The following is a 26,928-nucleotide window of genomic DNA, read 5'->3' on the forward strand; positions in this document are numbered from 1 at the left end:
GGGTGCGGTCACGGAGTCAGCACTCAGAGCTAAGAATCGAGGTACTAAAGGCGAGTAGAGACAGGTGCTCTGTCACAAGCAACTCATCAGCGACAGCATGGCAAGCCTTCTTAGACGCTGTCTTCTAGCTCTAACGTATATATCTCTAACAGGTAAGGTTTGCTGGTAGCTAAAACTGGGTGTGGTCCATCAATTAATACAAATTTTTTTTATTTATTTCATGTTAACATTTATATCTCAAATTCAATCGAGTATTATAATGCAGACTATAATATTGTTATGAGTGTCATTACAATGAAGTTGACAAACTAGCCAGTATTTCTCTGTAATAAACCAAATAAACTGCAACATCTGAGGCTATCATTATGTTTCCATGACGCATATAATCCACAATTTTGCATCATCCACAACATGGGAACAGTAGAAGTCCCAAAATTCAAGCACTTTGTTACTCACCAACTTTTATCAAGTGTTTCATGCTTGTGAAAGATGGAAATTGTACTTACAAATGATTTGCAAGAAATACTGCGCAAGCTATTCCATTTTAAACATTTTCCATGCTTCAGTCATTCCTATTTCGGTTTGATGAGACAGGAGTGCGCCGCTATGATCTCTGTTATAGAATTCCTTGTCTTTTTAACATAACGCCCATTTCCATCTGCATCATACGAATGTCAATTGAAACACTTATCGCACGGTAACTCAACGTGTGCACAACTCCAAATCTGTATAATCTGCGCAATGAAAACATGGTGATTACCACACTTTTGATACTTTGAGATGATGTCATTCAACACACACATTCAGAGTTTTATCTATCAAAATTGAAATGCTTTTTCACTATACATATTGAATACCTTATGACTGAGCTGGATAAAAAAGATTAAACTCAAATGCGTCATAATTTCTTTTGGCAGAAACATTCATTGGCTGTTTTTGAGTGAGAAACAGTTAGATGGAAGGGCAAATAAAGCTTTAACATCTAAACACTGTACATGGGATTAGGTATTGCCACCTGTTCCTTTTAGTTCGTCATAACTATTACATACTAGTTTTATATTTATAGTGTATGAGCATCTGATTCAGACTTTGGGTGGAGTTTAGTAATAGTATTGATTTGCGGCAGACTAGCATTGTTAGTTGTCAATTCAACACAACTTTACCTATAGTATGCCATATTGTAAAGGACTCCGCACATGACAAGGGTGTGGCATGCAAGACGCCTTTTATAACAAAAGTTGTGGCGATATGAATATATAGCGCAATGTGCTTGTATTGAATTTATGAACAAGGCGTGCGTAAGGCAGGAGAGTGATAATGAAATTGCAGCACTTATCACTTTAATGTATTCTAAGTATTTCCAATTAGGTGTGGTCTTTATCTTATACAGCTAGAAGACTTTGAACTACATATCATCAACATGTATTCACCCTTTGAGTTGGTTTATATTTTACTATGACAAGATCCTCTCTAATAGACTATTGTTTATAAAAATAAGTTTGGCATATACTAAAATATATATATTAAATATATAATAATGTATTTAATACATATATTTTACTATTTATTTAATTATTTATAGTACTTTTAGTAATATTTGTAAAAACTTGTTATTACTATCAGCACACTGATAGTCTCGTGCGCTGATAGATCGTTATGTGTAATAAACATCTACACAATTTTTCCAGAATGCAGCAAGATGGTTGAGTGGTGCAAATGGTAGCATACCTGGTGACTAAGCCAAATTGGGGGTTCAAATCCTGTGTGATGCAATCTTTTTTCAACATCCAACAACGGCTTCGGATGGACACAGCTTTTGTTATAGTAAAACTGATTTACATATGCGTGCGCTATACAGCTTATTTGTAAGATATATGTGTGCGCTATACAGCTTATATGTAAGATATATGCGTGCGCTATACATCTTATCATCTAGTCCAATACTTCATTTCAATTTTATATGCTGCAGTTGGACAAGAATGTGGTAACTCAGCCGGAGACTGTCCGTCCATAACCAATATAGCTCAATGTACAGCAGGTAAGTTGCCCCGTCCCCACCTCACAGTAGTTGTAAGATCTTATGACCTAAAGTAGTCTTTGCGCTTATATGTGTAGATGTGAAGGTCAGTCAGGAAGTAGTTGTTGTGCCCATCAAACATGCTACTGTTTTACAGATTCAGCTTAGTCTATGGATGCACTTTTAATGATTTAATAATAAAAAACACTAAATCATCACAATAATTTGTACTAAATACAAAGAAAAATAAAATCTTACTAGTGGATCTGAAGCAGAAATCAAATAATTAGCCATTCATCATTTGACATTGTCCGTTGTTGTGGTCAGTTTTTGTGGTCTGTTGTTGTGGTATGCTGTTGTAGTCAGTTGCTGTGGTCCGTTGTTGTGGTCCATTGTTGTGATCCGTTGTTGTGGTCTGTTGTTGTGGTCAGCTGTTGTGATCAGTTGTTGTGGTCAGTTGTTGTAGCCCGTTGTTGTAGTCAGTTGTTTTGGTTGATTGTTGTGGTCAATTATTGTGGTCAGCTGTTGTGGTCAGTTGTTGTGGTCAGTTGCTATGGTCCGTTGTTGTAGTCAGTTGTTTTGGTTAATTGTTGCGGGCAGCTGTTGTGGTCAATTGTAGTGGTCAGTTTTTGAGGTCAGGTGTTGGAATCAGTTGTAGTGGCCAGCTGTCATCCAACGTGCTAATCAAAAAGTACAAACTGTGTTGTGAATGTTTGAATCAAGGTATACTAATAAGACTCTAAACTAATAAGATGATATTGATTTGTGACATGCAAGGCTTGTAGTCCAATGAAGAGCTAGCATGAAAAGGAAGATGGCAGACTATATACTAAAAATCTTTGACTCCAAATAAAAAATGGAAAATTTGTAATTGTTTAATAATATATGATAATGAAATGTTTATAAATAAAATTCTTCTTAGCACAAAAATGTATTAAAACAGTATTTCTTGCAGGGTAATATACATGTGACACGATTTGACCCTATTTCTCATCAAAATATTTTTATATTTTTTATTATTGAGCACTTCATAAGCATCTTTATAGAAAAAATGTTTTACATATGGTGCCACCAAAATAAATAATAAATAAAAAAACAGTAAATAAAAACATCATCATTAAAAACTGTCTAACCATAATACAAAAGTTTAGTATATTTGTGTCATGTTTAGCTGCTCACTCTGCATATGAACCTAACTGGGGTCGCCATAGTGGTTGGTAAAAAGAAAGTAGGTCGAGTGTGTGGCATGCTTGTGTAATCAGAAGAATTGGTATTTGGGTCATTAAAAACTCTATTCATAGCCGACAATGAGTAGAACAAACACTCACATATCACAGTTGGGAGCAACTCTTATTATTCCAGTGCGTGACGCCGTCTTTCTCTCCTTTTTCTAATTTATATCCGTCTCATTTGTCTGATACGCATTGTTTTCCTTTCATCTCATTTCAAATTGTTCACTGATTCATTCATTCTCTTGAGTGCTTTTATGCCTTTGACATTAAATTATATTGTTAGTAGTAAATTTAGTGTGTTCGAAACAGAGTTATTTCTTCCTGTGCTCATTGAGTTCCAATAAGTAGGTCACATGGTGAGCTTGGCCGTATTCTAGAACAATCATGAGCTGAAAACTCTAGCTCCAACACCTCCTCTCAATGCGCACACAACTATTTTACTCATGCGTGAAACAGAAAACATCATAGAATTCATTTATCTAATTGATTATCTCATTCCTAATGCATTGGTTCCAATATTTACACAGATTTGTTTGTTATTTGAGGCTTTAGTTTTTAACAGAGTTTTGACATCCAGTTTATAGACGCAAACATTTATGGAGTTGCGTTCTTTTGTAGAGATTGTTGCGGTTTGTTGCACAAAGTGCAATGAGCTAGCGGGTTGTTCAAACTTTGCTTCAAACTGTTACTCAGACTATTCTGCTGACTCATGTTATCAGGAAGAGGTGCAAAATAGGTGCTGCCAGATGTGCAAACACTATCAAAAGGTAAGTGAGGCTTCTATAAGCTTTTCTTTCTTCCTTTGCGTCTGTTGAATGAGTTACACTGACTTAAACTCACATTCATCTACTAAGTTTGGTCATTTTTAATTTTTTAATTTTATAAATTTTACATAAAATATTTACTAAATAAATAAGTACCATAAATCCTTGTGTAAAAGCCAAATCTGTGAACCTAAAATTTTGTTTAAAAGTTTAGGGTGCAGCTTATACAAGCAGTCTAAGAATTATATCCGTAAACTTCTTACTAGGTTCAAGGTTAAGGTAAGGTTAAGGTACTCGTTAGGATGCGCATGTTCTATAAATAACTCAATCAACAAGACGCTAGGAGATATCCAGTATTTGTACTGATATAATGAGGTCATTAGTTGTGGTCCTTGTCATACGACTTCTCCCGCACTGGATTTCATTTGTCGGGCCACTTTTCGCTGATGCAAAAACCGCAGCAGCATTTTGGTTGGTAGCTTCCGAAAGTACGTTCATAACTTAAATTGAAACTTCATATTTTGCCCTTCTTGATGACGTGTGTTACAAAATGTGCTCACTGCTTCGGTACTAGTTTATTGTACAGTAAGTTGCTGAAGGCCTAATGCATCCCCTCGCAAAAAGTGAGAACACTCATCGTTTGATTGCCACCTCGTCAGTCAATGCATGCGTATGACGTCAGACAGAAACGATCAACTTGGCGGATGACTCAGGTGACTAGGTTAAATAAGGTGTGTTAAAGAATAGATAAACGATGGGTGTGGCTTACTACAGGCTACTGTAGTAAGCCACACCCATCTTATCCCAGTACCTTCACCTGTAGCTACAAAACAGACTTTAAAGTTTGGAATGCTGCCTATACACGGTTTAAGCTTAAGCACGAAGATTTGCTGTACCTTTCATCCAACTGCAATTCTAACCAAAGTTTTTGTTGCTTTGTTGTAAACGGACTATTTCATCTGAGTTGTCTTATTTGAGTCTCGATAGAAGATAACTCCTGGTCACTACTACGCTAATTCCAAAGTTGCTGCAGACTTACATTATTTCTTTTTATCAGGACTATCTCGGCTCATCATGTCTGTATGGAGATTTGGACATTATGTGCACAAAAAGTGGGTGTGGCATCTCAGCTGATTATGATGAAACGTGTTGCGAATCGTGTTACTCTGGCACAACTCCTGACATAATGAACGTGACAGTTGTAGTTCCAGAGACTACAACAGGAGGTGGACCAGGTATGTATACCATACTTATCACTGACTTGTTGAACACTGATAAAACTTGACCCGTTAAACCGGGTTAACGCTATGCATGCGTTATATTCCTCAGTTGAGCCTGTGACAACTGTACCAGTAGTAACTACAGCCGGCTTAACCTTTCTCCCAACCCAAAGTGAAGTTCCTGGTAAGTCGACGCGTGTGACTTCTATCGATGGTTTTATGCCCTCTTTTCTTACCTCCTTTACATTTCTGTCATCTTTGCTGTTATCCCACAAGAAACTTTCCTAGACAGACACCTAATGGCTTTTGTAATCTAGTGTGACACATGAATTCAACTAGCAAAAGGTTTTGAGGTTTTTTGCTCATTTTGGTCTTCTGTTCTCTTGTTCTCACAAGTGTGCAATCAGCTACATGTATCATGAAGTTTCAAATATACATGCGAACTCAGAATTATCTTCTCCTGATTGCTTTCAACATTTCCATCATTGTTTTACGGAATAAATAAAGTTTATAGCATTTAGCTGAGGCTGTTGCTATACACCAAGTGGTAGGTTAGCATAGCTGAAACTTCTAAGCATTTTATGGTATGGGCACTTCTCAATCCCTGATTAACGGTATGAAGTGAGCCTGGATCTAGGCTGTGATTAAATTCTGGTTTTTGAAGAAAATTGATAAATACTGTACAATATTGATAACAGAGTTTGCCGACGAATCAAGCGACAGTTCTAAGTTAACAGCAAGCTGTTGTTTATTATTCCTCACAAATATGACATATCATTAAAATTGCATACCTCACATGCATAACTCATATGCATACCCCATATGCATACCTCACATGCATACCCCATATACATACCTCACCTGCATACCTCATATGCATTAATAAATTAATGAAAGATTGATTGCAATATGCTTCTGAATACCAAACGTGTTGCTGACCTTTTAAGCAGATGGGCAGCTCAGTTTGAAAGTGGCAATTTTAAAAGTTTACTTGCAACAAAATTCACATTACAGCTATTTGGTATCAAAAGATTCACAATTTCTTACTCTGCTGTGTTGTAGGTGCAAAATATGTGGAAATGTCACAATAAGCTCTTAAAAGTTTAAAAACGAACAGTTAATCGCAGCCACCAGTTTGAAATCTCTTTATTTTGATGACGCCTTCAATAATTTTGGTTACGGTTTTGACACGTGATGTTATGAAATGCTCAATATAAAACGTCTCGTAGCACTAGTTTATGACAAACACTTCGGGTTACACTGAAAAGCCCGTATCAAATATAAATGTTCGCTACTTTACAGTTTTGTTTCGGCTTGGTTTTGTCGTAATCGTCTTGTCGTAATCTGATCGTGTGACCTCTACTTCCTGCCAAACAATGCGAATAATTTTTGTAGCATTTTTCGACTGACACAAGTGACCGGCAGACTCGTCATGTTTATCAGAGGAGGATATGCACTCCTTCGTTTCAAGTCAACCTTTAAGATTAAAATTCGCTAAGGTTAACAAATTAATCAAGTTTTTCACGGTAGGTTTGAAGATATCAGTGCTCAAAGCGACAGCATTACAATGATGATGAAATAGATGCGTAAGGACAATAGACATGGTTTTTTTATTGCGTGAAGTATATTTGTGAAAATATTTCAACGAATGAGGTTGCATAAAAGTGTAACAGAAGCCGTCTTGTTCAGTTACTGCATGTCCCATTTGAGCCGTTTTGGAAAGGGATTCCGATCTACGGCGTTTTCGTGATGGCTGCGATGAACTGATCGTTTTTAGCTTTTAAGAGCTTGTAATCACATTTCCAGATAGTTTGCACCTACAACACAGCAGAGTAAGACATGGTGAATCTTTTGGTAACAAATAACTGTAGGCCCAATGTGAATTTTGTTGCAAGTCAACCTTTGAGCTGCTCTACCATCTGCTGAGACCTTTGGTTTTTGTGGGTTTGCACAATGCGTCTCACTCAGTTTCAGTTATTTGTGAAATTCGATGAATGTCCAGCCTAGTGGGCCAACACCAAGGTTAAACAAACAAACCGTTCGTAGTTTTTATACGTTATTTATCTGTTCTTTTTTCTTTCTATGTATGTCTTATATTTATTATGTAGTAATTTAATTTTAGCATGTTTTTACAGGTTTTAAACATTATTCGTAAGTTATACAAATATTATGCTGTCCCTTAGGGGCGTTTTATAAGGCAAAATCTCTTCAAAATTCCTTACGAACTTTATTTATGCATACAAAGCGGTTTTCGGAACAAATTCATTTCAAAAATAAGATTTTTACTGTACATTTAATTATAAAAATTCAAGACACTTTCTAAATAGCCTTAGATACAATATATAAGATCCTTATTGTTTTATTAGGGGACTATCATTACTCTATCTGCCTGACTGGCTGCAGCTTAGACTATAGAGTTATTGCTTACCGTAATCGCCCAATAATAATGCTTACTTATAAAGACTCCCCGAGTTTTCAGAGTTTATGTGACACTTCGGGTGAGTTATGCCACTATCTGCAGATGGGTTGTGGATGCCTGGGCTAAGGTATAAGTATCTAGTGTCGTTCAAGCTTTTACTTCCAAGCAGCCGTCATCTTATAACTAGTAGTAGAATGTGTACATCATTGCATCAGTGACAGCTTCATATATAACAGCACAAAGACATTAGCTGATGGTCCAGAGATCAATGAGAAATGATCTATTTCCTCTATTTCAATCAACAAACGATTTCAAATAAACTGATTGTCTCATTTTTATATAAACTAGTATTCTTGTAGACCTGTGCGCCGTACGAGGTGTAATAACTATGTGTACACTTATTCTTTAGTGTGGAAAGGTGGTTGATTGGTGCATGTGGTAGTGTGTTAGTCCACCAAGCTATAAGTCGATGGTTCAAACCCTGTTGAAAGCAGCCTTTTTCTCAATGTTCTTAGCATGGCTCCGGACTTATGAACACTTCTCTTATTATAGTAAAGATTTGTGTGATGTTTTTTGATGACCTTCAACTACCAGAAGTCATAGTAGTTATACGCCGCAGAACCAATCATTGAACTTCTTGCTTTCAAAGACTTTCTTTTGACGGTTTATTCGTCTTTCAATCAGTGTCTAGTCTGTCGCATCTTGGCTGACAAATTGTTTTTGTTTTCAGATCTATGCACAGACGTTGTTTCGAGCTGCGCCAATACAATAGAGAGTGTTCCTAGCACCTGTTACAATGAAGACCTCCGACAACGGTGTTGTGCCTCTTGTGCCTTGTTCTTGGAACAAAGAGCTTCGGCTGGATATAATGTCAGTTACTGTCCATACGGTGACAGAGCAAGTCATTGCGTGGCTGACTTTCAACTGGGTATGTAATAATAACATTACTGGAATCCTTAATGTATCTAGCAAGCCTGCGCTATAGCACAGGCCTGATAGATAGCTTCCTGCGCTATAGTGTGAACGGCCTGTAAGGCTGGCTCACACTATAGCACAGAATGTTGGCATTAATCTTACAATCCTTCGGTGATGTTTTGTGCTAATAGGTTCACACTATCACTAACCCATTCGCGTTTACATCACTAAATAGTGCTCGACATCGTTCTCTCATTACACAATCTGGTTGCTAAAACAATGACACACCGGTGCTAGTCTCGCAGCAACTGTCTTAAAAAATATAGATCAAACAATCCACGACAGCCAATCACCATCACCCAAGTGGTGCACATAGCACAGACTGTTGTGGATGCTCAACGACCTATCAGAAAATTCGGCAGCTTTCCAACATATCCATGTTACCTCAACGACGTCATCAGTTTACAGTGCACTTGATGAATAACCGCTGAGAGGACAACCCCGACATACTGATGATATAGTGTGAACCAGCCTAACAGTCAGCGCTATGAACCTCATGTGTGATTAACTTCTAGTTGAATGTCATTCAAGCAGCAAACATTAAAATAGGTCAAATCAGTCAAAACATTCTCTAAAGTTAAAAATTCTGAGTTTTAAATTTCAAAGCTGAATAGTGAAACATAGTAGTGAGAAATATCTTTTTGACTGCCAATATGTGTAGTATTATTTAAGTATAACTTTTTATTAGTTTTAGTAATTCTCTACAAAATGATCTTTTTCGTTACCAGAACAAAAATAAGAAGACATAATTCAGGAATTATCGAGTGAGTTGAACAAGAGTGTGTTAAATGTTGGTAATCTTGCAGAGGAGTCACGATAGAGAATTGAGGGTTGTAGACATATTTATAGACTATGATTAAACTTGTCTAAAATGCTTGACCTACGAACTACAGACTGAGATTCGATACATGGAACCTTCTCTAGTGATAGCAGCAAAGACACTCGCTTAAATCATTGACACTTGAATCGCTGCCTTCAGCACTTGTGCTGATCACTGATTTTCTACCTAGCAGAAATTGGTTACGTATCCTCCGTAAGATAATCTTTTTTTGCTTAGAGAAAGCGAGCTCCAAGAAGAAAGGCCCTTGGTCATTGCTTGGACCAACGAAGCTTGCTTTCTCATTTGAGCAGAATTATAAATTGACTTTTTCATCATTGACAGCTGTGACAAATGTTTGCCTAGACTTGTTTGAACACACGCTGCTGTTCAGTGTGGCAGAATGGGCGTATACATGCTGCTCATCGACTGTGTTTGATTTTTACCGATGCTTCATCTTTTTTGTGTGTCGTATTGTCTTTGGGCTAATTAATCACATTGTCTCTCAGTTTAAAAGCCGCTGTTTCAATGTAATGCACACTATGGGCTGTTTGTAGCTGACTGCTCAATGGGTGACAATCAATACCTCTGCTGTGATACCTGCAATATGATGATAGAAACTAGTAAGTTGTTTGGACTCTTCACTTATAGACATGTTTGATAGATTCGATGCTCAACTTTGATAATGATATTAAACCGAGCTTGTTTAATATGTTGATGCTTGTCCATTAATAGTTTGTTAGTGACTCTTATTATCAAAGTATCCTCAGCACTGCTAGGAGGTTTAGGACCACACTTGTTATCAACACTCCTGTTTCAGTCATATTCGTAATTAGTAGGTTAACACTATGCTGATTCTGCCTTTCTTGTTTGAGCAGCTTGCTGCTTCGTGGTCTGACCAGATAAATGGCATTTAGACATAGCCACTGTATTATTTATTGAACTCTAATCTGTATACATGTATGTATATTGTTTTTGGTTAGCGAATATGTTATACATCCTCTCAACAAAGCTTTAAGGCATATATGTATAATTTTCTGTTTTTCAAACTGAAAAGATTTGATAGATTTTATTTGAGTTATCAATACTGGAAGAGGTGCAAACAATTTATACAGCTCTTAAAAGTGTCACTATCATGTTTGAAATGACAGTAGATGCCATTTCAGTCATTATTATTATTATTATATTGCAGCTGCTGTTCCATGTGAAGACAGTGGTACCATTTCTTGTAATCTTGACTCATCAAATTGTTACACGTCATTTTATGAAGAGCAATGTTGTGCAACATGTCGGGCATATATTCGACCTAACCTTGACTACAGTAAGTATTATTCACAAAGGAAACCTCTATTGGTACACCACCTGTTACACTCTGACACACCACCTGTTACATTCTAACACACCACCTGTTACTCTCTGAAACACCTGTTACACCTTGTCACCACCTATTACACTCTGACACACCAACTGTTACACTCTGACACACCACCTGTTACACTCTGACACACCACCTGTTACATTCTGACACACCACCTGTTACACGCTGACACACCACTTGTCATACCCTGACATTGTCTTGACATGAAGGAATTCTCTGAACAGTTTAATCTTGTGTGTAGAGGTTAAACTGTCCTAATAGAAATAATTTTAGCATTTCAAAAGAATATAAGCGGTTGACATACTTATGTGAGAGCACAATCTATTTTATCTAAACCCAGAATTACCTAAATTCTATGTTAGTCATGAAGCATGTGTCAGTGTGCTATTTTAACTGTATATTTCTTCCAAAGTCTAGATGAGATTTTACATGGTCTATTGTCAATGAGCTTCTGGTATTTATCGTCACTAAGGAACACCAAGTCAAAGAATACTGGCTTTTATTTTGCTTTTCTTGTTGATAGCCTGTCGCTACGGAGATAGCTCGGATCAGTGTGACAGTCTCATCACATTTGGGCAGGTGTGCTCCCCCCTCGAGGAATCGGTGTGCTGTGAAGCTTGCGCTAATGCTCTTCTCACCACCACCCCTGATCCTTGTCAGGATGATGTGAGTTTTTACTTTACATTATGACCAACTTGTAACTATTATAACTAGTTGCTCGAGTATGCCAACACATCTATCTTGATGTTACAGTCTCCTTCTTGCGCTCAGCTGGTTGGGGGCATTGCTCGAAACTGCTACAACCTGGAAGACTTCTGCTGTCGCTCATGTCGACCATTCGTACAAGAGTATCGCCCTGAATCATGCAAATATGGAGATGTACTACCCATCTGCACTATCGACACATGCGGTACGAGATCTTTAATAAACTTAATCTCAATTATTAGGTCATCGGTGAGAATTGCTAGCATATAGATTCAGGTCTAGTCTTAACTGACTTGAGTGCGCAGACGGGGTATAGCATGGCCTCCAGGACAGCGAAGGAATAACAATGACTTTAGAAACCTTGGTCTATATCAAACAATCCAAAATCTATCAAACATCAAAATCCAAACTATATCTAATGTAATATATATTTTTTTATCTGTCGCAGATCTGCTCGAGTCACAGTGCTGTGCCACTTGCGCTGATCGACCTCCCACGACGACAACTAGACCACCCTGCTCAGATGCGAGTGACCAATGCATGAATGGTATCTACAATTTGGCTAATGAACCGAAGGGGTGAGCAAATGCTTAAGCTGTGAGATTATAGTACAACAGACAGGATGCGTAGAGCTCACACATTAATTCTATTCTTATTCCACTATTGCATTTGGAACTATACTGTTGGAATTTCATGTAAACTATGCATTTAACAATTATTGCACGCAATTTTGTGTTTCTGTATTTTTCGTTTGCATACAGTTAAATATGAAGTTTCACAAAATGTTTGTAGGTTTTATCGGAACATACGATATTTTCCTATCATTTGTGATTGTTTTGTTGTTTGAGTTAATGTGACTGCCAGCATGCTTCAAGATTAAAATTGACGAAACTTGATCGCAGTTGAAACGCTCAGAAAATATATGTGCAAAATGATGTCACTAGTTGTTATCGCTGTTATAGTTGATATCGGCTATTACGTTCAAGTTGCAACGCTACGGCTCTATTCTGCCGGTCTCTTTGCAACCATAGATGTCATAACCACACTTTCATTTGCTATGAACGTTTTAACCGCAATCAAGTTTTGTAGATTTTAATTTTATAATATACTGACTGTCAGATCACCTCAAACATCAAAAACAATCGCAAATGATAAAAAAAACTATAGATACTTTCTGGTGAAACCTACTAAAATCTTGTGTAAGTTCATGTTTAATCCATTTCATGTGTATTCTAGATGTTATCATGTGTATTCTAGATGTTATCATGTGTATTCTAGATGTTATCATGTCTATTCTAGATGTTATCGAACAGAAACTAGAGATGCTTGCTGTAACAGCTGCCGTATGCTTGAAATAGGCACCAGTGAGTGTCTGTATGGGAACAAAGAGACACTCTGCAGCCAACTGAATTTTGTGGACTGCACAGATGCGGCCATACGTAAGCCTGCATCTACTTCCTTGAAACTTTACGGATAGCAAAATAAATATATTCTGTTTAGAATATTGAAATCATATCCCTAATCTGCATGACTATCCATTACATTCCTACTTCACACAAAAAACCACAACACTTTATACCAGACACCACCACTTTGCCGATTCACATTGTAGAACAATGTTATGCAAAAAGAGCTTTTCTTTCAATTCACATAATTTTCTTCACTTGACTTTTTTATTCTTGGTTTTTGTCTCAGGGTCTGATTTGCTCTAAATTGCATTGAGCAACGTAAATAAGTTTTTATCTGTCTATATAATACTGTAGATGTCTTGTGGTAAAAGGCTGAAACACGATCCCAATCACTTGCTGAATTTTAGGTGAGATTTGCTGCGGAGAATGCGGAGGTCTGATTACATCTCGCCCAGAAACCACAACTACACCAGAACTGCCTCCCGACTGTGAAGATATGCTAGACACATGTGACCAACTCACTACAGAGTCTCTATACAGTTGTTATGAGGTAGTCCTCCCAGGTTCCTCTGCAGTTTGAGTGCTCCGAGGTTCCTCCCTGCAGTTTGAGTCCTCCCAGGTTGCTTCTTGCTGTTCTTCTTCTTGATGTTGCAAATCTCTTTAAAAAAAATTTGACAATTTTCTGTCTTTTTAGGGAGCATTTTTGGCAGGGCAATGTTGCGCTTCTTGCTATCGAAAGAGGAAAGTCGGACTTCCTGAAGGGTGTGAATTTGGTGACAGAATACAGTCTTGCTCTGTTTTCATTAGGGACTCAAGTCTTTGTATGCAAGATCCAGTAGTTCGGGTAAGGAAGCATTCATAGAGTGATCCTTGTATATAGCTTTGTATGCAAGACCCAGTAGTTCGGGTAAGGAAGCATTCATAGAGTGATCCCTTGTATATAGCTCTGTATGCAAGACCCAGTAGTTCGGGTAAGGAAGCTTTCATAGAGTGATCCCTTGTATATAGCTTTGTATGCAAGACCCAGTAGTTCGGGTAAGGAAGCATTCATAGAGTGATCCCTTGTATATAGCTTTGATGATTTGGTAGTATCTGTATAGAGCTGTGTATAACCTCAAGGAGTTAGTAGGACCTTTTTATAATGTATATGTTGATAATTTTTCACTTATCTAAATAAAACTTTCACATCAGGTTTTAATACAAACATGGCTTGCCATTCTAGTATAACATATCGGAGCTTTTCTAACCTCGAATTTTAAACGACCAAGTCAAACAATTCAGTTTATGATACACTGATGAGAATTATCTACTCATGCAGAAGGATTGCTGTGCCACGTGTTATTCCTATGAGACGACGACAGCTGCCTCGCAAGCAACCATCTGTCCTAATGTGTTTGGCGACAGTACATGCGAGACCCTTCTCAGCACTCTTGAGGGAGACTGCAGCAGCATTCAAGATGTTTGCTGCCGCACCTGCTACTCTACTACGACTAGTGCTCCGACCACCATGATGATTACAACTGAAGCTTGTGAAGACAATTTTGGCAGCTTTGCTTGTGCCACCATAATTACAAATGAAGGAGAAGGTAGGTCATTAGTTTAGATGTCTGCGAGAAGTATAGGTGTAGGCATCCTGTACAAGATAGACCTACAAGTAGTATAGGTGAGGGCATCCTGTACAAGATAGACCTGCAAGTTGTATAGGTGTGGGCATCCTGTACGAGATGCATCTACTAGTAGTATAGGTGGGGGCATCCTGTACAAGATAGACCTACTAGTAGTATAGGTGTGGGCATCCTGTACAAGATAGACCTACTAGTAGTATAGGTGTGGGCATCCTGTACAAGATAGACCTACTAGTAGTATAGGTGTGGGCATCCGGTACAAGATAGACCTACTAGTAGTATAGGTGTGGGCATCCTGTACGACATAGACCTACTAGTAGTATAGGTGTGGGCATCCTGTACAAGATAGACCTACTAGTAGTATAGGTGTGGGCATCCTGTACAAGATAGACCTACAAGTAGTATAGGTGGGGGCATCCTGTATAAGATGCATCTGCTAGTAGTATAGGTGGGGGCATCCTGTACGAGATGCATCTACTAGTAGCATAGGGGTGGGCATCCTGTACAAGATAGACCTACTAGTAATATAGGTGTGGACATCCTGTACAAGATACACCTACTAGTAATATAATAGGCTTGGACATCCTGTACCAGATAGACCTACAAGTAGTATAGGTGGGGGCATCCTGTACCAGATAGACCTACTAGTAGTATAGGTGGGGCATCCTGTACCAGATAGACCTACAAGTAGTATAGGTGTGGGCATCCTGTACAAAATAGACCTACTAGTAGTATAGGTGTGGGCATCCTGTACAAGATAGACCTACTAGTGGTATAGGTGTGGACATCCTGTACGACATAGACCTACAAGTAGTATAGGTGTGGACATCCTGTACAAGATATACCTACTAGTAGTATAGGTGTGGACATCCTGTACAAGATAGACCTACTAGTGGTATAGATGTGGACATCCTGTACAAAATAGACCTACAAGTAGTATAGGTGTGGGCATCCTGTACGACATAGACCTACTAGTGGTATAGGTGTGGACATCCTGTACGACATAGACCTAAAAGTAGTATAGGTGTGGACATCCTGTACAAAATAGACCTACAAGTAGTATAGGTGTGGGCATCCTGTACGACATAGACCTACTAGTGGTATAGGTGTGGACATCCTGTACAAGATACACCTACTAGTAATATAATAGGCTTGGACATCCTGTACCAGATAGACCTACAAGTAGTATAGGTGGGGGCATCCTGTACCAGATAGACCTACAAGTAGTATAGGTGTGGGCATCCTGTACAAAATAGACCTACTAGTAGTATAGGTGTGGGCATCCTGTACAAGATAGACCTACTAGTGGTATAGGTGTGGGCATCCTGTATGACATAGACCTACTAGTGGTATAGGTGTGGACATCCTGTACGACATAGACCTACAAGTAGTATAGGTGTGGACATCCTGTACGCCATAGACCTACAAGTAGTATAGGTGTGGACATCCTGTACAAGATATACCTACTAGTAGTATAGGTGTGGACATCCTGTACAAGATAGACCTACTAGTGGTATAGATGTGGACATCCTGTACAAAATAGACCTACAAGTAGTATAGGTGTGGGCATCCTGTACGACATAGACCTACTAGTGGTATAGGTGTGGACATCCTGTATGACATAGACCTACAAGTAGTATAGGTGTGGACATCCTGTACGAGATAGACCTACTAGTAGTATAGGTGTGGACATCCTGTACGACATAGACCTACTAGTGGTATAGGTGTGGACATCCTGTACAAGATACACCTACTAGTAATATAATAGGCTTGGACATCCTGTACCAGATAGACCTACAAGTAGTATAGGTGGGGGCATCCTGTACCAGATAGACCTACTAGTAGTATAGGTGGGGCATCCTGTACCAGATAGACCTACAAGTAATATAGGTGTGGGCATCTTGTACAAAATAGACCTACTAGTAGTATAGGTGTGGGCATCCTGTACAAGATAGACCTACTAGTGGTATAGGTGTGGGCATCCTGTACGACATAGACCTACTAGTAGTATAGGTGTGGGCATCCTGTACAAGATAGACCTACTAGTAGTATGGGTGTGGGCATCCTGTAAAAAATAGACCTATTAGTAGTATAGGTGTGGGCATCCTGTACGACATAGACCTACTAGTGGTATAGGTGTGGACATCCTGTACGACATAGACCTACAAGTAGTATAGGTGTGGACATCCTGTACGAGATAGACCTACTAGTAGTATAGGTGTGGGCATCCTGTACGACATAGACCTACTAGTGGTATAGGTGTGGACATCCTGTACGACATAGACCTACAAGTAGTATAGGTGTGGGCATCCTGTACAAGATAGACCTACTAGTAGCAAAAGACAAATTGTGAAATACTCTTCGAAGAAATTTAACCCAGTCTTAGCGATACTCTTATCATATCTATTTGGAGTTGCATTATATGAAGTTGCCTTATCAACTATCTCATCCTACATAACAGAAGAAAACATCTACAAGACGCTAATGGTTCATGATTGACTATATACTAATGTGATATATTGTGATGTATACTATGTATCAAGAATGATAATATCATTAGTGTTGTGACTATACATAGTCTTATCAGAATTACTATATGGTTCTAGAACAATGCTACACTGATTATATGGCTGAAAACTGCTGTGCAAGCTGCCGAGCTATTATTACAACTGTCCCTCCTACAACTACTGGCCCAGTTTGTCCAGGCGATGCTCTTCCAAACTGTGCAGCTATTCAAGCCCTTGTTGATGATGATATCTGTGAAGACATTTCTTCCTTCAGGTATACCTTTCCTTATTATAGATCCTTCATGTTAGATAGCTGAGAAGGTAGCTTTCCTAATGGAAGCATGAATCTGCTCAGCTAGTTCAATTCGTCCATTTTACTAACTCAATTCATGATGACAAAGCTTTCAACCATAGAATAAGATTGTGCAATAATCGACTTGCCAAGACTTGTTACAAATCCTTCCTCCTCACTGCAAGTGCCCTCAATTCTGTCTCCATCCAAATTACCTCTAGATAACTTTTAAAATATTAAAAGAAGTAAGATCAGACAACTTCGAATAAAATAAATATGGTCAGATAAGAGCTTGTCAGTTCGTGACATTACGCTACAAACATGTAAGGGCCGATAGTTAAGCCAACCTTTCCACAAAGTTATTTTTTTAACCGTAAATAATATTTTACAAATGAATTTTTTGTTGCTGGTTGGAGTTTTAATATAAAGCTATATACAATAAGGATAGTATTACTTGAGCATGGTTTATGCGCTGATTGCGACGCATTGTCGTTGTGCAACCCTATACTTGGCTATTCTTCTGTTTGTGTCCTTCCTCCTTCATCTGTTTTTATAACATTGTAGGCAGAGTTGCTGCGAGTTCTGTGGTGACAATGAGTCTCCTCCCACTACCATGGGGACAACAACTCTCCCTCCAGGTACCTTGACTCAAACTATTTTATACCATATCACTTCACTTCATAGAACTCTTCTGATTCAGAGGTTACCGAAAGAGAGACAACCACGAACATTTTATGTGTGGGCAATCTTCCGAAGATCAAATATGATGCCTGCTTAGCTCACTGCAAGCAGATATCCCACTCATTATGTTGCCATAGCAAAAAGGACAAACAGGAAGTGTGACTATTAGCACCATTTTTTGAGAAGTCTTTTTCTTCCGAGTGTTTTAGCTGCGATCAAGTTTTTTCGATTTTAATCTTAAAACATTCTGGCCGTCAAATCTCGTAAAACAACAAACAAAATCTCAAATGATAGAAAAAGATTTATATTTTCCTAATAAAATCTTTTAGAATTTGATGTGAAGCTAAGATAGCTTGTTGCAGGTGGTGATACGTGTTGCAGGTGGTGATACGTGTTGCAGGTGGTGATACGTGTTGCAGGTGGTGATACGTGTTGCAGGTGGTGATACGTGTTGCAGGTGGTGATACGTGTTGCAGGTGGTGATACGTGTTGCAGGTGGTGATACGTGTTGCAGGTGGTGACACGTGTTGCAGGTGGTGATACATGTGTGAGTTTAGTTCATACTAGAATTCATCTTTAAATAGCTCATTATTCAACTTCTCACGCTTTGTTGACAGGCTGTGATGGAAATGTTTGGCCAATGGATGTTTGTGCAGCTAGTGTAACAACATCACCTTTAGATGACCCTTGTGAGAACAGCGACCTCATCTGGATGAACTGCTGCGCCTATTGTTCAATGGTCACTACAGTTACTATGGTAACCCGCTTACAGATCCTTTTTACTTGTGCCGTGTGACCATGTAATGTCGAGGTAGTTGAACTCAACTAGTTTTGCAAACTTCAACTAAACTGGTGTTTGTGAAAAAAATATTAAAGCATTCAAAATACTGTAAATAAAAAGAAATACTTGTACCATTTCAATTTTTCTATTTATAACTTATATTTACCAAAAACTAAAAAAGATATTTTGTAAGAAACAATCAAGTGCAGATGACCTTGACTTTCGATGAGTTTTTCTTAAAATTGTAACAGAAATTTTTAATATAATACAAGCCGTGTCAGTTTGTCCGAAGCCATGGCTGAAAGTTGGGAAAGAATATTGCATCATGTAAGAGTCGAACTCGGGATTTTCGGGTTAGTAGGCCAATTGACAATCCACTGGATTTACAGGTTACTAGTACTAAGGAACAATTGTAACCAATGAGTACAATAATGATACTACCTGCGGGTTGTTAATAAGTCTATAACGTAATAACATGAGATAATATGGCTCTCCAGTAGACTTGAAAACTTACTAATGCTTATTACTTCCCCGACTTTCTTCTTATCTGTCCATTATAACTGTTAGTTGCTATGTTCTAGCTCCAATTCTTATGTTTCACTTGTAAGTACTTAATAAAATGACTATATTATATCAGTAGCATGATATTACGATAGTTAATAGTGTGGCGGGTGGTAAATCCCGATGTCGCGAGTTCGAACTCTGTAAGATGCCATTTTTTCCAAACCCTCAACCCTGGCTTTGAACAAACAGAGGGACACGACTCATATTATAGTAAAGATTACAATTTACATGTTAAAAATTCTATGCTCTATTAGGATTATGTGGAGAAGATAACTTAAATAATGTGGAGACAATTGTGATACGTCGATGAAAATTATAACTTTAAAATATGGTTTTGTATCAGACAACAAGAAGCATGACAACAGCAGGACCCGTATGTACTGGAGATGATCCGTCTATCAACTGCGAGTCGCTAGATGCTCTGCCAAGCTTTGATGTCTGTGCTGATGATGCTCTCAGAGTGGCTTGCTGCGATTATTGCAATCCAGAAACGCCAACTACAGTAGTGACGACTCCTACTAGAGGTATATTAATCAGCATTATCTGTCATTAAGTACATACATTACATAGTGCATATATGCATTAAATATATGTACTACACATATGCATTACATGCAGCACATATGTAATGTATGTAAGCATTACATATACGTAATGCATATGCATTACATACATTTTATGCACATATGTAATACATATGTATAATGCATTATAATTAGGTAATTAATGCAAGTAATGCATTAATGTATTACATATCTGCTATGCATATATGTAAGACATGCATGCATTGCTAATAAGTATTACATGCATATCATATATATGTAAGGCATATATGTAAGGCATATATGTAAGGCATATATGTATGGTATATGCACTATATATATGCTCCTTCAAGGTCATTCCATTGCAGTATATCACTTGTAAATAACTCATACAAGCGCCCTTGCTGGTAGTTCTTGCCAGTATTTGCTTGTATATTATTGGATTGTACTTGCTACACAAACTCTGTATGGATTGTAATTGATATACAAAGTCTGTATGGATTGTACTTGCTATACAAAGTCTGTATGGATTGTACTTGCTATACAAAGTCTGTATGGATTGTACTTGCTATACAAGCTCTGTATGGATCGGACTTGATATACAAGCTCTGTATGGATTGTACTTGCTATACAAGCTCCGTATGGATTGTACTTGCTACTATACAAACTTTGTATAGATTGTACTGTCTATACAAACTCTGTACGGCTTGTACTTACTATACAAACTCTGTATGAATTGTACAGGTCTTTGCTCATTCAACTTGTTCAGCATCGCGGAGTGCCAGTCACTCGTTGACAGCTCTAATGGCTTAATATGCGCAACAGACCTCATGGTGGATAACTGCTGCCTCTTCTGTAGCACGCTCACATTCCCTCCAACAACAACTACCGTAAGTTAATGCAAATGCCAAAAACTGAGTGAAATTGAACATTTTAGTGTATGTCTGGTAGCTCATGTACTTTGCAGCTTAAAAACATGCATATAGCTATAAACAGTAGGTATAGCTGTCCAATGTTATATAGCTATATACAGTACAGTAGGTATAGCTGACCAAGGTATATAGTTATATACAGTAGGTATAGCTGACCAAGGTATATAGCTATATACAGTAGGTACAGATGTCCAAGATTGTATAAAAAGTCTTTCTGTGATTATGGAAAATGGATAAATTTATAAATCATGTGTCAATTTTGGAGCTTTTAAACAACAGGATAGCAGATAAGTCATAGGTGCATAGGTCAGTGTTAAAGAGTTGCATATGTCACCTTGGAGCATATGTCACCTTGGAGCATATGTCACCTTGGAGCAAATGTCACCTTGGAGCAAATGTCGCCTTGGAGCATATGTCACCTTGGAGCAAATGTCGCCTTGGAGCATATGTCACCTTGGAGCATATGTCACCTTGGAGCAAATGTCGCCTTGGAGCATATGTCACCTTGGAGCATATGTCACCTTGGAGCATATGTCACCTTAGAGTATAGGTCACCTTGGAGCGTAGGTCATTAGGTAAAAAATGCCGAATCATGCCAACATGACAGACAGCGTTTTTCTACCTTCCCCACTTTTTGCTTTTGCATAAATCATGAGCAACAATGGTTTCTGCTTTGTTCAGTTTCTTCTCTCTTAAAGGAAGCTCCATGTATGATGGACAACCCTGATGTGAACTGTACAGATCTAGATGATCAGTTTGGAGGAAATCTCTGTACAGAATTAGTGAACCCAGCCCTTAGAGATGAGTGCTGCTTCTACTGCGGGAATCTTCCGACAACGACGACCACTGGACCACGTAAGTTATGTTTCAGCAATCATTAAACATTACCCATAAGTTAGGGGAAAACATTCTTGTAAGATTGTTGTTTTAAAATAAGTTTACACCAGGTTGATAAAAATAAGTAATGATGAAAGTATTAACGTAGTACATGATGAAAAATCATTGAATCATTGAATCTCTCCTTTCAAGGGGTGTCAGCCTTTTGCCATGGCAGCCTCTGACAGACCTTAGTAATGTGGACTTGTGACAAACCTTGGTAATGTGGACTTGTAACAAACCTTGGTAATGTAGACTTGTGACAGACATTAGTAACGTGGACTTTTGACAGACCTTAGTGAAGTGGACTTGTGACAGACCTTAGTAATGTGGACTTGTGACAGACCTTAGTAATGTGGACTTGTGACAGACCTTAGTAATGTGGACTTGTGACAGACCTTAGAAATGTGGACTTGTGACAGACCTTAGTAATGTGGACTTGTGACAGACCGTAGTAATGTGGACTTGTGACAGACCGTAGTAATGCGGACTTGTGAAAGACCTTAATAATGTGAACTTGTGACAGCCATCAAGCATCACAGTTTAAGACATTAGTGTTTCAACAATCTCAGTTTTGCAAACCAATTATGATTCAGCTTGTAAATGAGAAACAGTTTTCAAAGCAAAAATCACAAGAACAGTTCCAGTTCCATACAAGTCAGAAAGCTACAGTTGATTATCAAGCCTTTTTTAACTGTCTTAACAGATTATTAGTAGCTTTTGCTGTTGGCCTGTTGCATTCAATGAAGATAACTGTTATTTTTCACACATTCAGCAACCACAACTATTTGTGTGGATCTCTTGGATGAGTTGAGCTGCATTGCTTTGGCAAATATTGGAAACTGTGATAAAAGCTTTGGCCTTTCTCAATGTTGTGCGACATGCGCAATATTGAACGCTCCAACCACTACCGAGAGCACAACTACTACACAGGTGAGTGACAGAAAGAGTGTTTATTATGTCACCTCCATGATCAGCTCTGCTTTGCACTTTATTTGCTACGCAAACACTTGAAATTGTGCCCTTTCTGTTCAGTATAAGCTTACAAATACTGTATACTGTTCAAATGGTGTGAGCACTCCAACATTGTGTCATGTTAGTTTGGTCTAAGGAGTTACTAAATTAAAAGATTAGAATATAGGCATTAAGGTTTTAGTCACATGTGAAAAGTAGCATGTGTTCCTGTAAATCACAATATCTCATGTTCATACTGTACATCTACAACTGTCATCGATTCACAATTGTTAAACGCATGGAAACATCTGCTAGTGTGACTTGTAGACCAGTGTATCTGGCCAGGTTAGTTTCTGATCTATTTGACCGATTCCTCTGTTTTGTGTGCACTCTCCTTGTTACTTCTATATGACTGTCCAGCGATTTCTTCAATGTTATTTGTAGTAACCAGATTGTAATAAAATAAGTTGTCCTCTCTCTGTGAACTTGCCTCTTATCATCTACTATACAAGAGTCTATCAGGTCTTTCATATATGTTAACCATATCTTTAGTCGAGTAAACAGGCTGAGGTGAAGGACAAGCCAAGTTTGATTGATCGATAAGATTACGTATTACAAGTTCTGATTATCCGAATCTGTTTCCCAGTTTCCCAGGAAGATTGCTAGCTGGTAGCCTACGTAACTTTTAACTCTCATTCATCTGGTAGATTGAGTTTTTAAAATTAATGACCAAAAAATACGTTGAATTCCTTAATTCTTTTAGTATAGCAATAACACTTCAATTTCATTTCAATTTTATGGCAGTTTTTTCGATTTCTTTTTTAAATTAATTCATATGAAGTAATTTATATGTGTATAAATATGAGTGCTCTTACAATATGTCACTCGTTATGTGATGGTTGTTAGTTGTCTCTCAGACCTCTATCTACTTAACATTCTCGCAATATAACATTTCTTATCGCACAGTATAAAATTGGAGCAAATATCAAACTCCGAAGTTGAAGTTTTTTCCAAAATGCAATATTTGAAGTATTTTTTAAAAACATTGTGAGTGAAAAAGTGAATAAAAGTTAAAGTGTGATTTGAAAACAGATAAGAGTAATATTAATGATAATGATAATAACAATAATAATAGTATTGGCTTAACTTGGTTTATTGTGACTTTTTTGAGACAAAAAGCTTTTATAATGACTCATTTTAGTACCTTATGCAAAAACATTGATCACAGAGTTATCAGATCTACCCAGAATTTTGCCATAAGAAATTTAGGATATTGGGCTATCATTTTGCCAAAATTGAAACTATTCATTTTCTTTTTACTCAGAATTCACAGTTTAATATCGTGGTTTCTAACTTTTTTAAAATTATATTCAAAGATGGATAAAAAGAGTAAGCAGCAACCGAAATGTATTACTGATATAGTGAAAGTGATATACTACTAGTGAAATTCTTTACTGGTCCTCAGATATTTCTGATAACTATATTTTTATAATAGAGATTGGAGTGGTTATTGAAATGATAGTATTTTTCTTTTGTAGCCGGTTTCGCTAAACAAAAACATTATTAAACATTGTTTTTGTTTGTCAAAAGCATCAAGTCTTATGCAGAATTTTCTGTTGATTTCAAAAGATTTTGATTAGAGCTCAACGCCAATAGCTTTAACTTTTATAGCCAAAATACCGAGTGTATGCCAGCTAACATTTTTAGCAATTTTGTCAGTAAAAGATTTAAGATCAATTAGCTTGATCAGTGCGTCTGTGCGTCTGCGTGTCTTTGCGTCTTCTTGTATTATCCATCTAGTACTCTCATCATTCAACTGTGTTTGTTCTTCTACAGACAATGCCAACTACAGCCTGTATCGACACTGGTGTACTCAACTGTACAGCTCTTGCTCTAGGTGGAATTGTTGACCCTTGTACAGCTGAAGACGCTGTGCGGGATGCTTGTTGTGCATTCTGTCAAAATAGAACAACTCTAGGTGAGATTTGCCAAAGTGGTTGCATAACATCTATTGAATGAGTTGAATGATACCTATCAGACATACACTTTGTGTCTATGAGTTGAATGATACCTATCAGACAAACACTTTGTGTCTATGGGTTGAATGATACCTATCAGACATACACTTTGTGTCTATGAGTTGAATGATACCTATCAGACATACACTTTGTGTCTATAAGTTGAATGATACCTATCAGACATACACTTTGTGTCTATGAGTTGAATGATACCTATCAGACATACACTTTGTGTCTATGAGTTGAATGATACCTATCAGACATACACTTTGTGTGAATGAGTTGGATGATACCTATCAGACATACACTTTGTGTCTATTGGTGGAATTACTGACTATTAATCACTTTCACATCTGTGTGTTAGTAAAGGGCTTGCTATTCTGTCTGTACAATTTAAAAAGCTATGTATTCTGAAGAAGTTTATTTAAATGGTTTTATACTAGTTTAGTTAGTGAAACACGCAATTACATGTATAAGTAGCTGTTAACAGTCACGCTATGTAGTGTTTTCATTAGATTATTATGTAGTATGTTCATTAGATTATTATGTAGTATGTTCATTAGATTATTATGTAGTATTTTCATTAGATTATTATGTAGTATTTTCATTAGATTATTATGTTGTATTTTCATTAGATTATTATGTAGTATTTTCATTAGATTATGATGTAGTATTTTCATTAGAACAATCGCAAACTATTCAAAAGCAACTTTATATAAGAACTATTTTAGCTACAGTGTATTTCATAGGACGACCCTCAGTCCAAAATTTGCCTTTAAAAATTGTGGGTCATCTTATACAACTGATATACATGTATAAGTCAGACCTTGAATTCTAGATGTAGATTTTTCATTTTACAGGAAAATTCCCCATCATTTTGTTTGTGATAAAAATAGTTAAATACACATATTCAGTCACCTCAATAAAAGTATTACCGTACAGTTGAACCCTGAGATAAAGTTTTTTAAGTTATGATTTGGAATACAATGAGTTATGTTTTGGAATACAATGTTAGTTGTTGGCTTCAGGTTACCATATTTGCCCTGCTTTACAGTTTAATAAAATATTCCTAACATGTCGATAGGTTATTGGCCGAAATTTTCCCACAATGCTTGAAGGCATCGGATACTGCTAGCTCAGTGTGTATTCAGCAAAAGGTTTCATCGTTTTTTTATGTGAACACAATTAATTTAGCAGACGTCTTATACAAGCGATATATGATAAGTTCATAAAAACTTGCTCCACTTTTGTACCTTGTCTGAAGGTCCCCTTATACGCCAGTCATATGCCAGTTATGTGCTAGTTATATGCCAGTTATATGGCAGTTATATGGCAGTTATATGCCAGTTATATGCCAGTCATATGCCAGTTATATGCTAGTCATATGCCAGTTATATGCCAGTTATATGGCAGTTATGTCTTTTAAATTGCAGGAGTTTAAAAATTAACTATTAGTTGGTGATTAGTTTTAGTGATGTAATGATTAGTATGGCATTACTACTTAATGTAGTCAAACTTTAGAAATATCGGGTGAATTGTTTCAGCTCCACCTATCACTCCTGGGCCTTGCTTCGGAAATGCCTTTGCCAGTGAACAGGTGTGCATAAACCGGGAGAGTACAAACCCTAACTTCTGCATGACTGATGAGTTTTGGTTAGGACTCTGCTGCGAGTTTTGTGGTGCTCCTGTCATACAACAAAGTATGTTATATTCTACATATTGTTCATGGTTTACCTGGTACACAGCATGAACTCTGGTTATGTTTACACCTTCGATAAGTTATGTTCACATACATGCGTAGGGCCTTAGTCTGACACCTAGTATAGATTTTACCTGCCGTCTTATGACAGCCCTAGCACAAAACTCACGAAGACGATGATCATCACACCGATTAGTTTTTAAAAATTAATACTCATTAGTTGAAACCAGACTTTAGCCATATGATAAATAGGGAGCAGCCGTGGCCTGGTGTTCTAGACCGCATGACCTTCCAACAACAGGTTGGGTTCAATTCCTAACAAAGTGGTGATAGGAATGACATTGTATCTTTAATTGCTTTTTGCACCTGGAAATGTCTCTAGTCGTTGAGGTTCCTTTTTCACTGGAACCAGTCATACCCAACTAAGATCATAAAGCCATTGTTGGTGCAATAATGCTCTTGAATACGCACGCAACCTCTGTTTGAGAATACTCGATCTTTGAGAATTGGTTCATGCTGAA

The 26,928-nt window shown here is 37.6% G+C and overlaps 1 protein-coding gene across 3 annotated transcripts in view; it reads left to right on the top strand.

Annotated features, from left to right (window-relative positions):
• Window positions 1-26,928, top strand: part of LOC137396237 (uncharacterized) — a 33,920-nt gene continuing 6,992 nt past the window's right edge. For 2 of the 3 annotated variants that reach the window (XM_068082420.1, XM_068082421.1), the window contains exons 1-24: window positions 1-152; window positions 1,970-2,038; window positions 3,868-4,016; window positions 5,071-5,248; window positions 5,343-5,417; window positions 8,383-8,580; window positions 10,002-10,067; window positions 10,637-10,765; window positions 11,346-11,488; window positions 11,576-11,732; window positions 11,976-12,105; window positions 12,827-12,966; window positions 13,344-13,486; window positions 13,631-13,780; window positions 14,255-14,522; window positions 17,168-17,342; window positions 17,925-17,998; window positions 18,659-18,798; window positions 19,730-19,910; window positions 20,673-20,818; window positions 21,559-21,715; window positions 22,512-22,669; window positions 24,527-24,668; window positions 26,253-26,408. In XM_068082420.1, coding sequence (XP_067938521.1) covers window positions 98-152; window positions 1,970-2,038; window positions 3,868-4,016; window positions 5,071-5,248; window positions 5,343-5,417; window positions 8,383-8,580; window positions 10,002-10,067; window positions 10,637-10,765; window positions 11,346-11,488; window positions 11,576-11,732; window positions 11,976-12,105; window positions 12,827-12,966; window positions 13,344-13,486; window positions 13,631-13,780; window positions 14,255-14,522; window positions 17,168-17,342; window positions 17,925-17,998; window positions 18,659-18,798; window positions 19,730-19,910; window positions 20,673-20,818; window positions 21,559-21,715; window positions 22,512-22,669; window positions 24,527-24,668; window positions 26,253-26,408 — 3,379 coding nt within the window. In that variant the 5' untranslated portion in view covers window positions 1-97. The remainder of the gene's footprint in view (window positions 153-1,969; window positions 2,039-3,867; window positions 4,017-5,070; window positions 5,249-5,342; window positions 5,418-8,382; window positions 8,581-10,001; window positions 10,068-10,636; window positions 10,766-11,345; window positions 11,489-11,575; window positions 11,733-11,975; window positions 12,106-12,826; window positions 12,967-13,343; window positions 13,487-13,630; window positions 13,781-14,254; window positions 14,523-17,167; window positions 17,343-17,924; window positions 17,999-18,658; window positions 18,799-19,729; window positions 19,911-20,672; window positions 20,819-21,558; window positions 21,716-22,511; window positions 22,670-24,526; window positions 24,669-26,252; window positions 26,409-26,928) is intronic. The other variant, XM_068082422.1, reaches the window with a different exon arrangement.

Source organism: Watersipora subatra, chromosome 5 (genome assembly GCF_963576615.1).
Source record: "Watersipora subatra chromosome 5, tzWatSuba1.1, whole genome shotgun sequence".
In the NCBI taxonomy this organism is placed as follows: domain Eukaryota; kingdom Metazoa; phylum Bryozoa; class Gymnolaemata; order Cheilostomatida; family Watersiporidae; genus Watersipora; species Watersipora subatra.